The 15266-nt window shown below is 36.4% G+C and overlaps 1 protein-coding gene across 1 annotated transcript; it reads left to right on the plus strand.

The window, feature by feature from the left end:
- The first annotated feature begins 6216 nt into the window (after positions 1-6216).
- On the plus strand, positions 6217-12793 carry LOC120313832 (cationic trypsin-3-like). Its single transcript, XM_039356179.1, has 5 exons — positions 6217-6357; positions 7548-7710; positions 9697-9950; positions 11082-11218; positions 12556-12793. The coding sequence occupies exons 1-5, from the start codon at positions 6318-6320 to the stop codon at positions 12703-12705; spliced, it is 744 nt and encodes a 247-aa protein (XP_039212113.1). The 5' UTR covers positions 6217-6317; the 3' UTR covers positions 12706-12793.
- Positions 12794-15266: the final 2473 nt, after the last annotated feature.

The raw sequence follows: 15266 nt of genomic DNA on the forward strand, positions 1-15266 counted from the left end.
GCAGAGATGTGGTGAAGATTTAGAAGAGTTGCAAAAATCATGTCAAGGACAGGAAAGTCTGCTCACCACAATTACAAATATGTACTTTCTGCTCTTGAAAATAGCATAGGGCTATCACTCTTAAATTTATGCCAAGATCCTGGGAAGAGAAAAGCTGACACAACTACGGAATTTGGCAAGATAACAGCTGCAGGCAGGTATTTAGAAAAGAAGTCTCATTAGCCAATTCCTCTCATAGATCACACAATAACCACTGGCAGAAATACCACAAAGTTTCTCCTGATCTTCTTTTGTCTTCATGCAGCTCATGGGTCTTCTAATGTTGCTTACTCTTGTTCTCTTTCTCAGTTCTTTATTGTTTTTTTTACAGGATTTATTAGGGAGAACAAACCAAATGTTTTGAATTCTGTGGATAATTGCAAATGTCAGCTTTGGTGGCCACCATATGATTTCAAGTAACTGGTGATGTTTTCTCAGATCATTATTCACTTCTCACATCGTGACCAGAAGTGTTTCTGAGATCTGAGGTTCTTTAATAAGAGACATCCAGAGCTCGAACTAAGAATGTTAGTGTTGCCAAATATCTATTTTACCCTGAACTGTAGTCTCAGGGATTTGTCTCTGGATTTGTAGTATTCCTATTTATTCGAAAAACAGAAATTCTAGCTGAACAAGGAAAATAGTTTTCATCTTATCGTCCTTCTGATAGTTTACAGAAATAATTCAGAGCTAACTTCCCCATTCCACCATCTCACTGGCTTCTTTTAGCTATGCTGCTGGGAATTCTGGCTGTTGCTTAACATACTGTATTTGAAGAAGAGCAGTTTAGCAAGAGTAATTTTAATACAACCATTGATTGCTTTTTCGCTCTTTGCACATTTTCATTCTGAGTCTTAGTCTGCTTTTCAGAATTCTGATCAATTTATATTGAGTATCCTTATTACTATGTTTTAAAGGAAGAAATGCTTTAATCTTTTTGTAAAAATCCTTCCCTCTATCAAAAGGTTGAAACTAAATAGGAAAGACATGAATTCAAACTGTGCTCAATCCCGAACTTGCATGGTTGGGCAAGACACAACCTCAGCCCAACCTCTTTTTAATAGGTTTGTAGTTTGAGGTCAACCATAAGAAGAATTTACACACTGAACTGAACAATAATCTGCTTCTCCAATTGGAGTCAACATAACCAATATTCTCTTCCCAAGAAAAACTACTGGTCTTTTGCCATTTTTATCAGATGTGGGTTGCTCAGACCCAAAGATCCTGCTTTTCAGTTATGGTGAGGGTGACCTGGAACAGACTTTTCCTAGATCAACTCTCTTTGGTAGCCTTCTATTGACTAGTTAAATGGAATTTCTAGAGAATATTTTTCCATTAAATGGATGATGACAAGTGTATTTATTGTTTAATTGTTTAGGTTGCTTTCCCCCTCTTATTTTATGTTTTTATTCATTAACAAGGATATTTTAATTATCATTGTGCTTGATTTTTTTTGTCATTGTTACTTACTTTTGGGAGACTTTGGAAATTATAGTGGTGTGAAACCAAACCAAACCATTTCAACCAGTCAATAAATGCTTGAAACTAATCAAGGAGAGAAGCAACTTAGAACTAAGGAGAAATTTCCTGACAGTTAGAACAATTAACTTTCTCTAGAAGCAGTGAATGCTCCAACACTGGAAGTTTTAAAGAAGAGACTGGACAGCCATTTGTCCGAAATGATATAGGGCTTCCTGCCTGAGCAGGAGGTTGGACTAGATGGCCTCCAAGGTCACTTCCAACTTTATTATTATTATTATTATTATCATTATTATATGACTCTTTTTTTAAAAAAAGAAGTTGATCATTTTCTTGTTTTGAATTATGGGTTATGGCAAGTTAGTAACACTTGTATTTAGATTTTCAATTCTAGTAGATAGACTTGTTTTTTCAAGAGTGTCATGGTACTTATGAAAATACTAACATTAGACTGTCTGGTTTTGTGAATCCAAATTTATTTAATTCACAATATATAGAATACAGTAAAACAGGAACAAAATAAAAATGTATTTTGGAGTATGTTGCTGTTATCACTTTATTCAGCTTTTGAATTAATAGACCATAATAATACATTTACTAGTATGAAATACATTCTTTCATTTCTGAAAATGTGTTTTGAACTTTTAAAATGTATCAATAGAGTAAGTTGTCTATGCAAGCATTTAAAACATTTTCTATCACTTACCTAATTTTCTTGAGATATATACCTTCTTTTAAATCAGTAACTTAGGAGTATTGAGTTGAAAGACAAACATATAAATTTAAAGTGAACAGCAGCAATAAAAATTCTTATCACAAAGTATATTATGAGTATTAAATATTGATTAGGCATATGTTTGCATTTCAGAATGAGTTAAAGATGGAATCATATATGGTCCATTCAGATTTTTGTTCATTTGTTTTCAAATTAAAAGAGGGTCTATGAGTAGGTAATTAATTTATTATGCTATCATTTTCTTACATTGTCATGTGGAAGCTTATTGTCATGTTGGGAGTAATCTGACATTGTTCTTACAATTACCAACCACAGGCTTGGCGTGAATTGGTGTGTGCAGACACTAAGACTGCCAGATTGATTCTTGACTTCCCCAAGCTAGCACTCTTCAGATGTGCTTGACTACAATTTCCATCATCCTCTGTCTACATAATCAAATAAGTAATCAACTGCCATGTTTCATATGGATTAATCATAATCTGAAAGAGTATTATTGTACAGTATTGCATTGTAGATACACTTGGGTGTCAAGCTGTTAGAATTTTGTCAGGTACTACAACAGAATATTATTCATAATAGTATGATAAGACATTCTGTTACATGACTAAAAAGATGTGTTACAAAGTAATAATGCAGGTAAGTACATTATTAACTATACGAGTTGTGTTGTGCATATGTTCATAAGTACAGGAGAAAAAAGTTACAGCTCCAGATACCGGTTCCTTAGCATGAGTTAGAGGACCTTCAGATTTTATGCATGCCAGAGTTGCTTGCTCCACCAAGAATTGCTGGGAAAGAAACATCTGGAATCGACAGAGGTAGGAGATATCACCTTTTAGGTTATAGATAAGCTAATGTGAAAATTCAGGACCCATATCTGGAAAAGTCCATATCAGGGACAGATCAAGAGGGAGAATCTTAATTACTTTATTGTCAACAAAAGGCCTTGGAGCTGCTTCAAGGAAAGGGGTAAAAACAGGACATTTTGTTCACAATTAATGGCCTATAGCTCTTCATGGGATAGGTGGACATGTTCTCATGTGATACTTTTGCAGAATAACAGAATAACAGAGATGGAAGGGGGCTTGGAAGTCTTCTAGTCCAGTGTTTCTCAACCTTGACAATTTTAAGGCATGTGGACTTCAACTCCCAGAATTCCACAGCCAGCATTTCTCAAGGTTGAGAAACACTGTTCTAGTCCAACCCCCTGCTCAAGCAGGAAACCCTATAACATTTCAGACAAATTCTTCTTAAAAACCTCCAGTATTGGAACACCCACAAGAAACCAAACAACAAGAAATGTGAACAAGAAACCACAACAAATGGAGATTGCCCTAAATGAATGAATGTGTTTTGGGATTGGTGGCTTTACCACATAAATGAGCTAGAAAGAGGGATGAGCAGTCCAGCAGCTCTTGTGTTAAGTAGTGTATTTTCAAAAGATTTCAAAAGAATCTTTCCAACTGGAAGAATAGATTTTAAAATAATTGGGTCAGTGCAGTAAAAGCAAACACAAAGTGTAGCATAGTGGAACAGCAATAACAAAACCCAAAGTTCACAATCACACTAATGATAATTATCTCCATCAAATTTTAATCTGTGGCAAAGATTAAAAAAAGTTGAATTCATTGCTGGTAATTATTAAAAATGAGATTAAAATAAAATTGTCAGCACTGTAATGTCTATACACACTGTAAATCTATATTGTCACATAAATGATATACACTGTCTATCTGCTATGCTTCACTTCAAAAAGGATATTTTACAGTTGAAAAAGACAAAAAATACATAGAGAATAGCTCCTTTATGAAAAAAGATACATCTTTGTGAGATTTTTTTTTCAATTTGGAAATAAGGTGGGTTATAGGTGGCATGAATATTGAAAAATAAGATATGGCATCAATACTGAAAATAAAAACAGATTCTTCTCACAGAAAAGTATAACTCTGTGTCATCACCTCCAGCTAAATCCAAGGAAATGCATGCTCAAAATATATGAAAAGTATTTTTGTATTTACACAGCACATTAAGCTATTGGGTTGGATAGCACCAAATGAAATGATGGTCTTCCAGCTTATCTAGATTTCAAAAGAGATTGAAGTTATGTAGGCTAGTGGCTGTATTAGCTCTCCCTACATATTCTCCCTACATATTCTATCGGACAACATTATACTGCCATTCAAGCAAGTTGAAAAAGAAACTCTCTTCAAATCTCCTGGATCAACACCAAGAAATTTAATATCAATGGGAGGAACATGCAGGGAGGTCTTGGAAGGGACCAGCATGATAGCAGATTCCTGTACTTGAGCGTTCAGGAATTTTAGGCAAACACATGGATTTAATTTCATCCCAGTTTACATTTTTCTGCAAATCTGTGCAAAGCTCTGATTGAGTACTTTACTTTAATGAAGGCTCATCATACAAAACACCCCTCAGTGCTAATTTGGGAAACAATGACCACACACATTGTACTTTTTAAAACAAAGCAACTATATTGTTTTGTTTGGCATCACTTTGAAGTCTCATTCAACATTTCCAGGGATCTCAACCAACTCTTTCATCAGCTACTGGAAATATTAGAGGAAGTTTACAATGCTTGGGCAATTCATATGCAGAAGCCTCTTCCGGCCATAAATATTGTAAATCCAAACAAGAACATTTTAGTAAAAGAAGATTCGTCTAAGTCCAAGATATCTATCGATCTAGATAAGACACTGTGCTGTGCCATCAGTCATCTGTGAGTCCAGAATGGTGGTCTATAGTGAAAAATGTTCTTACATGAGGTTTTAGATGACAGGAATGTTCACATGAGTCAAAACTCTGATGGCACGCGGTTTAAGGTCTCATGGAAGTTTCTGTGTGTATAGCTGAAGACAATTCTGGTTGCACACTGAATTTTGCAGCTTGGACCAAGAGCACAGCACAGTTTGGGGAGAGGTTAAATTTCATGACTTTCCACATTTGTCCACATTTAACACAAGTAATAAATACATCAAGACCTGTAACCATGGAAATAACATATTTGAATAAAGAGGGTTTTTTGTCTGATCCACAGTCTTTGCTCCAGTAACTAATAGGAGTTAAAATACCAAACATTGACACTTATTGTGATAAACACTCTTGCTTTCACTACTCTGCAATGCATCACTCAAACCTCAAACTACTGTTCTGTAAGTTGTGCAGCTGGCCATGCCACCTTCTGTCTCAATGACTCCATCACATCTTTGGGGAAGATCAGAAAACTTTATGGGGTATGGTATGGTATGGTATGTCATTATCAAACCTATGGAAATCCAGAAAGATACCTCTTCTTTAGGTGGTGTTATGGTGCTGGTACTGATGGAGAAGATACTGTGATGTTGCTAATTGAACAGTACTTTCACATCATGCAATCAAATCTTTTGAGTGAGACTTTTAGTGAGATGATCTCCCCAAAACCAAGATGAACTAGGCAAATTGGGATAACTGCCAGTATGCTCTCTGGATCAGGACCACAGTAGACCAAACTATTAAAAGATCTCTATCCTGCTGTATTTGATGTAGAGTAGAGAAAAAAAGCTATGGTTCTTGTTTATTTCTCCAGAGTAGCATAATGTGACATAAGTATGGGAAAATTTTCTGTGACCTGTTAAATTTCGCCCCAGCTAAGAAAAGAGCTGAGCTTTGGCAGCCATGTCTTCGCCATGTTTCGTTGAAAGGCCTTTGATGTGGACAGGAGTGGCTCAAGCTTTGCAAAACCCCAAAATCTTAGAACATTCAGAAACATCCAAGTAGGTAGGCAGATAGGCTCAATGGAAGACCCAGCACACAGGTCAAATGGTCCGTGAGTATCTGCCTAATGCTTTCCTTTAGATTTAAGACACCTGGAACAATGCTATCACATATAGCACATCATGAAAATGTCTAATACATGATTAATTGGTAATTATGCTTATGCAAGACTTGGGAAGTAGGGAGCTGTTGGGGCCTTGAGCCAAAAAGATAAGATCCCAAGAAGGGTATAAATGGGTAAATATTCCTTCAGGACATCCCACTCTAATTTACAAAATTACCAACAGACAGAATGAAAGTCCTGTGGATCTTTGCCTTCCTCGGAACAGCATGTGAGTTTTAAAACAGATACTTGATTCTTCTAGTCTGTGAAGTTGGAGGGTACGGTGGGCACAGCCGTTTTTTTCTCTCCATCTTCCTCACCGGAGAGCACTAAATGAGTGGGTCCTTTAGGGCTCAAATATTAATTTACTCTTTAAAGGACATCTAGCTTTAAAGTATCCTCCCTTTTCCCATTAGATCTTTTGAATAGAAGGTTTACTGAATTTCCAGGCAGTTCTGGTTATCTTCTACTTTATTAAGTGAAGGCTGATGGATATCCTTTGGATTCAACCACCTTAATCAGTTGAATGCCTAAGTCAGACCACCATTTTCTCCATGGGTAGTTCATTTATTTGTATATTTCTACTATTCTCTCAGAAGCATTTAGAGCCCTGCAATTTTCTAAGATGTACTAAGCCCTAATGAATACATGTTTTGCTGTGAGAAGAGTAAAGAAACCTCTCTCAACACAAGGAAGCCTTTGTGAGACTCTTTTGGACAGAATTTAAGTGAAATTCCTTGTATGGCTGACTTGAAAGAGAATCCTAGATTTCCTTTGTACTTGACTTAAAGCTAAATCTATTAACAGTAGAAACACATACACACACATGCCCAAAACCTTTCTTCTCTCTTCTGAAGATTTACCTGAGTGTAAAACTGGTTTTACCATTTGATTTTGGTATTGTTTTTGGTAACAATTCTCATTGTTCCTTCTTTGCTGTTTCCCTCAAAATACATAGAATACAAACATATTCGAAGCTGGCTTGATGCCTAGAACTATTCTCTCTGATATCCAGCTTTCTATATGTACTTATATGTTTATATATGAGTACTAATTATTTATGTGTGTATAATTTTATGTATGAAACATATAGATTGCTCCAATCTCCCACAACTTGCAGAGATGTTACGCATACCTGCATACATCATATGAATCTGAGAAAACCAAAACCGCAGCTCATAATCACCTTTTGGGGAACTTATATACATTTATTAGGAATGTTGAAATAATTCAACCATTCAGTAGTCCATTATTAAGTAATCTCAGTTGAGGTTAACATGCTTCAAATTACAGAGGAGTAGTGGTCTTCTCTATAAATAGCACCCATTGCTTCATGGTGTCAATAGGAACATATACGCCAGTTGGCTTTCTACATAGTAGTGTTGTATTTGTTCATTTTGATGTTCCTGTTCTTATTAGTTGCTGCTCCCTTTGAGGATGATGATGACAAGATTGTTGGAGGATACACCTGCCAGAAAAATACTATCCCTTATCAGGTTTCACTGAATTCTGGCTATCATTTCTGTGGCGGTTCCCTCATCAATGAACAATGGGTTGTTTCAGCTGCCCATTGTTATAAATCGTGAGTAAAGAGTATTTTTATGATGATCTTAAAGCAATTTCTGATAAAGCCGATCTCTACACATGGAAGTTAAAAATGCACCAATAATAAATCAATGTCATATTCATTCAGTAAAATCGTGCGTGCTTGTGATTCCATCTTTGTTTATTCCTAGTCTGGTGTTTTATTATTAAAAATCAATCCCAAAGCCAAAAAAATGTCTATGATATCAAGGTAATCTTACAGGACTATAACTGTCCACTCAATTATATAGATTATGATAGTGGCACGGAAATATCTTAAATAAATCAATTACACTAACTTACATAGAGTGCAAATCTAATGATAATGATCTGTAAGGGTTCCTTACATCACTTGCTAAGCTAACTCATTACCTGAAAGTCATAGGTTTCTTCAGAATTAGCTTGTCGTGGAATTGATTCAAGGGGCATATTTTTTTTGTACCCGGATCCAGCGTGTGAGAGTAGAAACCTATTCCGGATCTCAAAGGTCAGGCAACTGATCCAAAGATGAAATGCAACAAGCAGAAAATGTTATTTTGATTAGAAGGCAAAATGTCTGTTTCTAATAATTACTGTATAACAGTTGAGGCTGAGCCAGACGTTTTATTCTATCTGCCAAAAGTCAGGAATAGTCTTATGCTATTTTGTTTTGCACCTTAAGAGGGCTTTGAAGCTTCAGTATGCATTATTTATGCTTAGAGCATAAAACCTGAACCTAACCCTGAAAATGAAAGTTTCCTACCTTGTTTCTCCTGCATTTTGTCTTATGAGAAAACACTACTTTATGCTTAAGGGCAAAGTTTAACTTCCAACTCCACCACTAAGGATATGGGAATTAATAAGATTGTCTATGAAGATTCTCAGTCATCCAGGTCACGGTTGTCCCAAAATGCTTTTTCAAGAGGCAACTGGACTTTTTGTTTTTCTTTGAAGACCTTTCGCTTCTCTTCCAAGAAGCTTCTTCAGGTCTGACTGGCTGGTGGGGGAATGGAAGGATTTATATTCCTTGCAGACAGTTGGTCATTTGCATTCTTTTAGAGAGTCATTGAGGCCACTTGGAGGTTTATCTGTGTCCTCAGGGTCCCCTGAGTGGTGCAAATGGGTGTGGAGTCTTCTTGGAACTGCTGGAAGGACTGTGATCCTTCCATTCACCACCCTCCAGTCAGATCTGAAGAAACTTCTTGGATGAGAAGCGAAACGTCTTCAACAAAAACAAGAAAAAGTACCTTCAGGACAATTAATAAAATTGTTATTTTATTGTTGCGAACTGCCCAAAGTTGTTGAGAGCTAGTACATCTTAGATTCTTAGGAAGAATGTTATGCTATGACATTAAAGAATTGTCTGCCATGACTTCACATTGTTGTGAATAGATAATAAGTATTTACTTATTCTTTCCAACTTCTGTATCTTTACAATGGTAGGAGGCCTTGTATGCATATTTCACTAATTTATGCAACAGTTATATATAATGTCTAAACAGCTTTAAAAAGATCACCTTACTTTTTTGACCTTTGCATTTTCTTATATTGGGCTTTTTAAAATGTAAATTCCTTCACAGGTACATTTTTTAAAACATTCTTTTAACATTTTGTTTGTATGCAAAATTCAAGGATAATTTTTGGGGGATGCTTTGGGGGAAAGCATAGAATTTGATGAAGCAAACATCAAACTTTCTTAGTTAATACCAGAATTTGTATTGTTGTGGAGATGAGTGAAAATAGATTCTCTAAATTCATATTCAACCCTAATCAGGCTAGAATTGTTTTAACCTCTGACTTTGATATTATTTATGATTGTTTATGATTTATGATATTAATCATGAATATATGCAAAGTTCCCATGTTAGACTGGACTCTCTACTAAAACTATGATGGTTGATCTGATTGCTTGTTCTTTAACATAAGGTATTCAAAGCTTTTTTCTTACCTTGAGATCAGACATTGCTTTGTACAACCAATATAATGCTGCAATATTAACTTTCAGCCGCATGGATGTGAGACTTGGAGAGTACAATATTGAAGAAAATGAAGAGAGCGAGCAGGTTAAAAAACCTGCAAAAATAATTGTTCATCAAGACTACAACTCTTGGCTTCTGGATAATGATATCATGCTCATCAAGCTGGAATCACCTGTCACTATTGATGCAAGTGTCTCACCTATCCCTTTGAGTAATGGATGCCCAGCAGTTGGTACTAACTGCTTGATCTCAGGATGGGGCAATACTCTCAGCAATGGTGGTGAGTATTAGCGAGAATTGGCTAACTTATTCTGAGTCCCAGGTACATGACTGAAGAACTGTAATCGTTACTACCAGCTTGTCAGTTCTACAATGTAGACCAGACTAAGAAACCATTGCCATGTCAGTCAAGACTGATTTTTCAAATGGCTCCCACCATTTGTATTTCAAAGATATGGCTATTTCCCCAGGACTTTGGTGGGGATGATTGATGCTCCCTTTTCTTCCTTTTCCTTGTTCTTATCCAGATTTGTTTTCTCTGTCATTTTTGTTTTGTGTTTCTTGTATTGTTTCTTGTTCTTAATTTGTAAACTACCTGGGAGTCAGGCTTTTTAGTAACAAGAACAACACCTCCCTATCCCAGGTCCTTTGGAAGGACTCAACCGGTGGATAAAAATGCCAAATCCATCCTAAGCATCAGGCTGACTGTATGACAAACCATAATAATAATAATACAATCTTGCAAACCTGAATGTGCTTCCCCTTCCCTCATTTTATCTGCATGTGAGCTATGAAGGGGATTATATGAGACATTTTTTTCAAATTATTTTCTTGACCTCTGCTCAAGTCCCTCTTATCTGGCTATTGCCTTGGTAGAGCTTTGCCTCTTATCCTTCAAGGCCATTTCCTAAGCCCTCTTCATCACCAAATGCAAGCAACACTTCCTAAATCTAGAAGTGTGTTTCTTAATTGCTGTTGAATTGCTAACTGTTCTAAGTATTCACAGGGATAGAGACATTCAGGGGAAACTTGAATCTATCATGAAATTCCAGGTTTAAACTCTAGCATTAAGAAGAAAATGATTCTTGGACTGAACCTTGAACAAATGTAAGCCTACAAATGCTGGTTTGGATGGTTTTAGAGCACTGAAGATGAATGTGCATCAAATTCCCCCTTTTTTTCTTGAGGCACTTTTCTTATCTGAGTTAGTTACCTCACCTCAGATATCATATGCCATAAAATTATCTAGCCAGCTAGTTGCTTTTACTTGTTTTGAATTACAGGGTTGCTACTGATCATTTAAACAGAGTCTTGGGGCATCTTTTAAGACTAACAAATGTTAATATGAAGCATATATTTTTACGAGCTGCTGCTCATTTCCTTATTTTTCCCCTTTCTCTTTTTTTCCTAGTAAACTACCCTGCTCTTCTGCAGTGCCTGAATGCCCCAATCCTAAGTGATGAGGAATGCAATGCTGCTTACCCAGGACAAATCACCCCAAATATGGTCTGTGTTGGATACCTAGAGGGTGGCAAAGACTCTTGCCAGGTGAGGACACTTGCTTTCTGATCCTCTGAAATGATATGCATTCAGGATTAATGAATCCTTTTAGCATTTCAACAAAAAATAGGTTAGCAAAGCAGAAATAAAACTAGGCAGAAAACAGGAAAGAAAAAAAGGATATTAAAATAAAAAATAGGATGAAAAATGCTTTAAACATTAAAGCATTCAAAATGTTTTAAACAGTAAGTGAAATACTGACCACAAGGAGTAAAACTGCTCAGATTTTCTACTATGTTAATGAAAAGCCTGTTCATATGTAAACCACTTTTGAAACCGCTTTTCAGATCAGGGTGTAGAGCAAGACCTTTCCTTTGGTGTAAGATAATATTTTTAATTGCGGACCACACACAACAAAAGCTGAGTTGTTCAAATATCAACAGATGTTGGGTTACGGCTAAAGTATATAAATTTAAAAATACATGTACATTTTTAACATTCATTTCTCCTCTAATCAACATTGCGGTGCAATTGTGCATTGTGGTGAATCCATGTGATGCAATTGTTGAACACTCTAAACACGAATCAAAGCCCTGCCTGGTAAATGCCCAAACAAATCTTTTGCAGAAATTTGAGCATCTTAAGAATATAGAGTACAAAGATAACTTTCTTTAAAACTCTAACCCATTCCAGCTCTTTGTTCCACACTTCTTGCCAGTTTTCCATTTCTGTTTTACTGTCATTTTTCAATTGTAGAGGAAAAGTTAACTGAAGACTATGGAATCTCTAAAATCTTTTGCAATAATATGAACAATTTTGGAATCTGGAACACTGCTAATATGTTTGGGCCATAACATATAAAGATATTTTAATTGAATATATTATGATTCTGCATTTTTAGTCAGTCCAAATTTGTTTTGCAACCCATTAAATTTAAATTAATAATAATTTAATCCAAAATATTGATACCATTATTTACTCGGGAACCCTGAAAGAAAGTTTTACTAGGAATTTTCAGGCTGGAATTGGATTGATTTGTTTATTTGTTTGGAGGGCTATTTGTGGGGCACTGTAGACATTGTACGCTGAAGTGATAGGAAGGGGAATCTGGCTGTTTTTCTTATATTTTGATTTAAGCTGAAGAAAAATATGGAAGATTATAAAGATCACTCTTGCTTTGAAGAAAGCCTCTATAAACTCCCATTTTTTTATGAAGCTTGGAGGAATCTAGCTGGGACCAAAAAAGTGCTTTGGGTAATTGTTCAACAAGTTCTGAAGTTACTTTTTAGTGTAGACTTAAAAGAATTGAGTTACAAATTTTCATTTTATTTATAGCCAACTGGAATATCAAACCTTTCTTCTTTTCAACTCCTTTTGTCTTTTAGGGAGATTCTGGTGGCCCTGTGGTTTGTAATGGAAGGCTCGAGGGCATTGTCTCCTGGGGTATAGGTTGTGCTCTGCCTGGCTATCCAGGAGTCTACACCAAAGTTTGCAGATACATCAACTGGATCCATAATACCATTGCTGCTAACTGAAACAGATGCTATCCTCTTGTTCCAACCTCTTCATGTGATTCATCTTAATGGAGAATGAAACGAAATAAATAGAGCCTGATTAACACACTCTCTGTTTAATGTTTTTATTTTAATAATGGTCATATAGATCGAGCAGCGTATTAAGCAGCAGACAGATGAAGAGAAAGAGGCCTATCCAGTGGTGGGATTCAAATATGTGAACAACCGTTTCTCTGTGTGGATACCACTTCTGGAAGTCCATTCTGAGCCTGGGCAACAAAAAATTAGCTACCGGTTCTGCCGAATTGGTGTGAACCAGCTGAATCCCACCACTGGGTCTACCTTTCTGCCAATTTAACAATAACCAATTGGAGAGACACAATGGGATATATGAGCATTGATCTGAACAAAAGAATTGTCTTCTTTTCCTTTCTTTTCTATTTACTATATTTTTTCCTTTGGATGCATTTCTTATTAGATATATACAATCTTTTAACAAAAAACTATTCAAAAAAATAAAATCAGAAACCGGGAAAAACTCACTTTTCAGAGTTGGAACATACTACTGTCATCAAGATGTTTTTGTCATTTCAGCTGTTCTGTCTGCAAAGATTTCTCCAATAGTTATGTTACAAGGCAATATACTATAAAGGAGTTTAAGTAAACATAGTGATAGAAGAAAAGGAAAGGTCTTAAAAATTTAATATTGAAAAAGAAATTTAAAATTGAATTTGCTGCAGTGGAAACTTACTGCCTGGACAAACAAGTTTATCAAAAACTATAATGGCTGGGAAACAGGAAAGGATAGCATAAAGGCAGGATGGAAGATAAATATGTAGGCAAAAATTAGCTGGGTCTTAGAGTGGGAAAGGAAGAAGACAAGCTATAAAAACATCTGTAAGAGGAAATGTCTAGCCTGGAAAACTTAACTAAACTGAAAAACAGGAAAGAACCTATTGTTCTAAGGGACCCAGAACTCAAAACCAATAATTGAATATGTCTATTATTTTATATTATTAATGTACATGTGATGTATGATTTAGTATGTAGCAGAAAACAGGTAGGAGGTGGTCGTAAAGAGTGTAACCTCATAGTACAGTGATGACGAACCTTTTAGAGTCCGAGTGCCCAAACTGCAACCCAAAACCCACTTATGCATCGTTGGGTGCTGTGTGTGTGTGTGTGTGTGTGTGTGTGTGTGTGTGTGTGTGTGGCCCATTGGCTGGGTGTGGCCCATTGGGGGGGGTGGCCCATTGGGTGGGTGTGGCAGTGGTGGTAATGGCAGACTGGATAGGACTAAAAAGTTCAATCAATCAATTTCAACTTTCCAAGATTTTTTTTTTCCGCAAGTTGAAATTGACTGATTTGATTGACCTTTTTTTTTTTTTTTTGCACACTGCGGTGGAGGCCTAAGGTGAAAAGGTTTTATAAAACCCAGCTGAAGGCCTAGGACTGGGGTGACAGTGCGCATGCCCACAGAGAGGGCTCTGCGTGCCATCTCTGGCACCCATGCCATAGGTTCGCCACCACTGTCATAGTACCTCAGCTAATGGGGAAAGAGGAGGGATGTGGCAGCTGGGACAAGGCTGTATAAAGAAAGGAATATTTTGGGTTGAAACTTTGGAGAGAACCAAGCTTTGATAGCTTCTCTCCCCGCTTATTGCAATAAACGACACAAAAGGCCTTCACTGTGTCTTGGCTGGTTATTGGTCAGGTGAGCTTGCCTCTGATCTTGAAGGAAAGTGGCCAGGAGCACATAACAATAGGAAATGAGACATCTCAGAAAATCAGGTCAACAAATTCTCTCTAATTTACTACATTTCTGAACCCATAGGGATAGTTTTATTTATTTTCTATTTGAGGGATTCTATAATCAGTTTCTAATGGTGTTATTTTAGGGGCTTTCTTCTAATTGCTAATTTTATGGCAGTGTTCTTTGCTGGTTCCTGCATAGTCCATTTTCAATTATAATTAACTCTAAGAATGCCCTTTTATAGTTAACTTTTCTAAAACCTGTCAATTAGTTTATTAATTATATAAATCTAAAGAGATACCCATCTTACAACTGTGATTGTGGGCAGCATATGGAGAATAAAACAAATGAAATTGAATGAAAAAAATAATAATGAACACAACTCTAATCATGACAAAAGATGATTGGCTGACTTGAACTTCAGACCTAGTGCCTGAGGGAACAACCCAGTGTTTAAGGACTTCCATAATGTTAGCAAATTTGGGATCCCATGAATCTCAAAGACAGCTGCTACAACAGAAAGAGCACACTTTCAGGGTCCCATAAATGGCATTGTTTAATAGATGTGACCCAAAGTATGCCATCCCATTGGATCAAGGAGACAGGCAGAAGTAAGTGGAGAGAGAGAGATGGTTCTGCAATTAACTTGGATCCATGCTAAAATTCTGCATGTGGTATATATGGAATGCCCAAGATTCTTGTTTCTCTCTTTTTTTTCTTTCCAAAGTCCTTGGCAATGCTAGTGGCCTTCCCAACATGAGCACACAAGGAGACCAAATCACACAAAATTTCATTTTGAAAAGCAAAGAATATCTGTAACAAAATGCAC

Source organism: Crotalus tigris, unplaced genomic scaffold, assembly GCF_016545835.1.
Source record: "Crotalus tigris isolate CLP2741 ecotype Arizona unplaced genomic scaffold, ASM1654583v1 scf7180000018790.500841, whole genome shotgun sequence".
In the NCBI taxonomy this organism is placed as follows: Eukaryota; Metazoa; Chordata; class Lepidosauria; order Squamata; family Viperidae; genus Crotalus; species Crotalus tigris.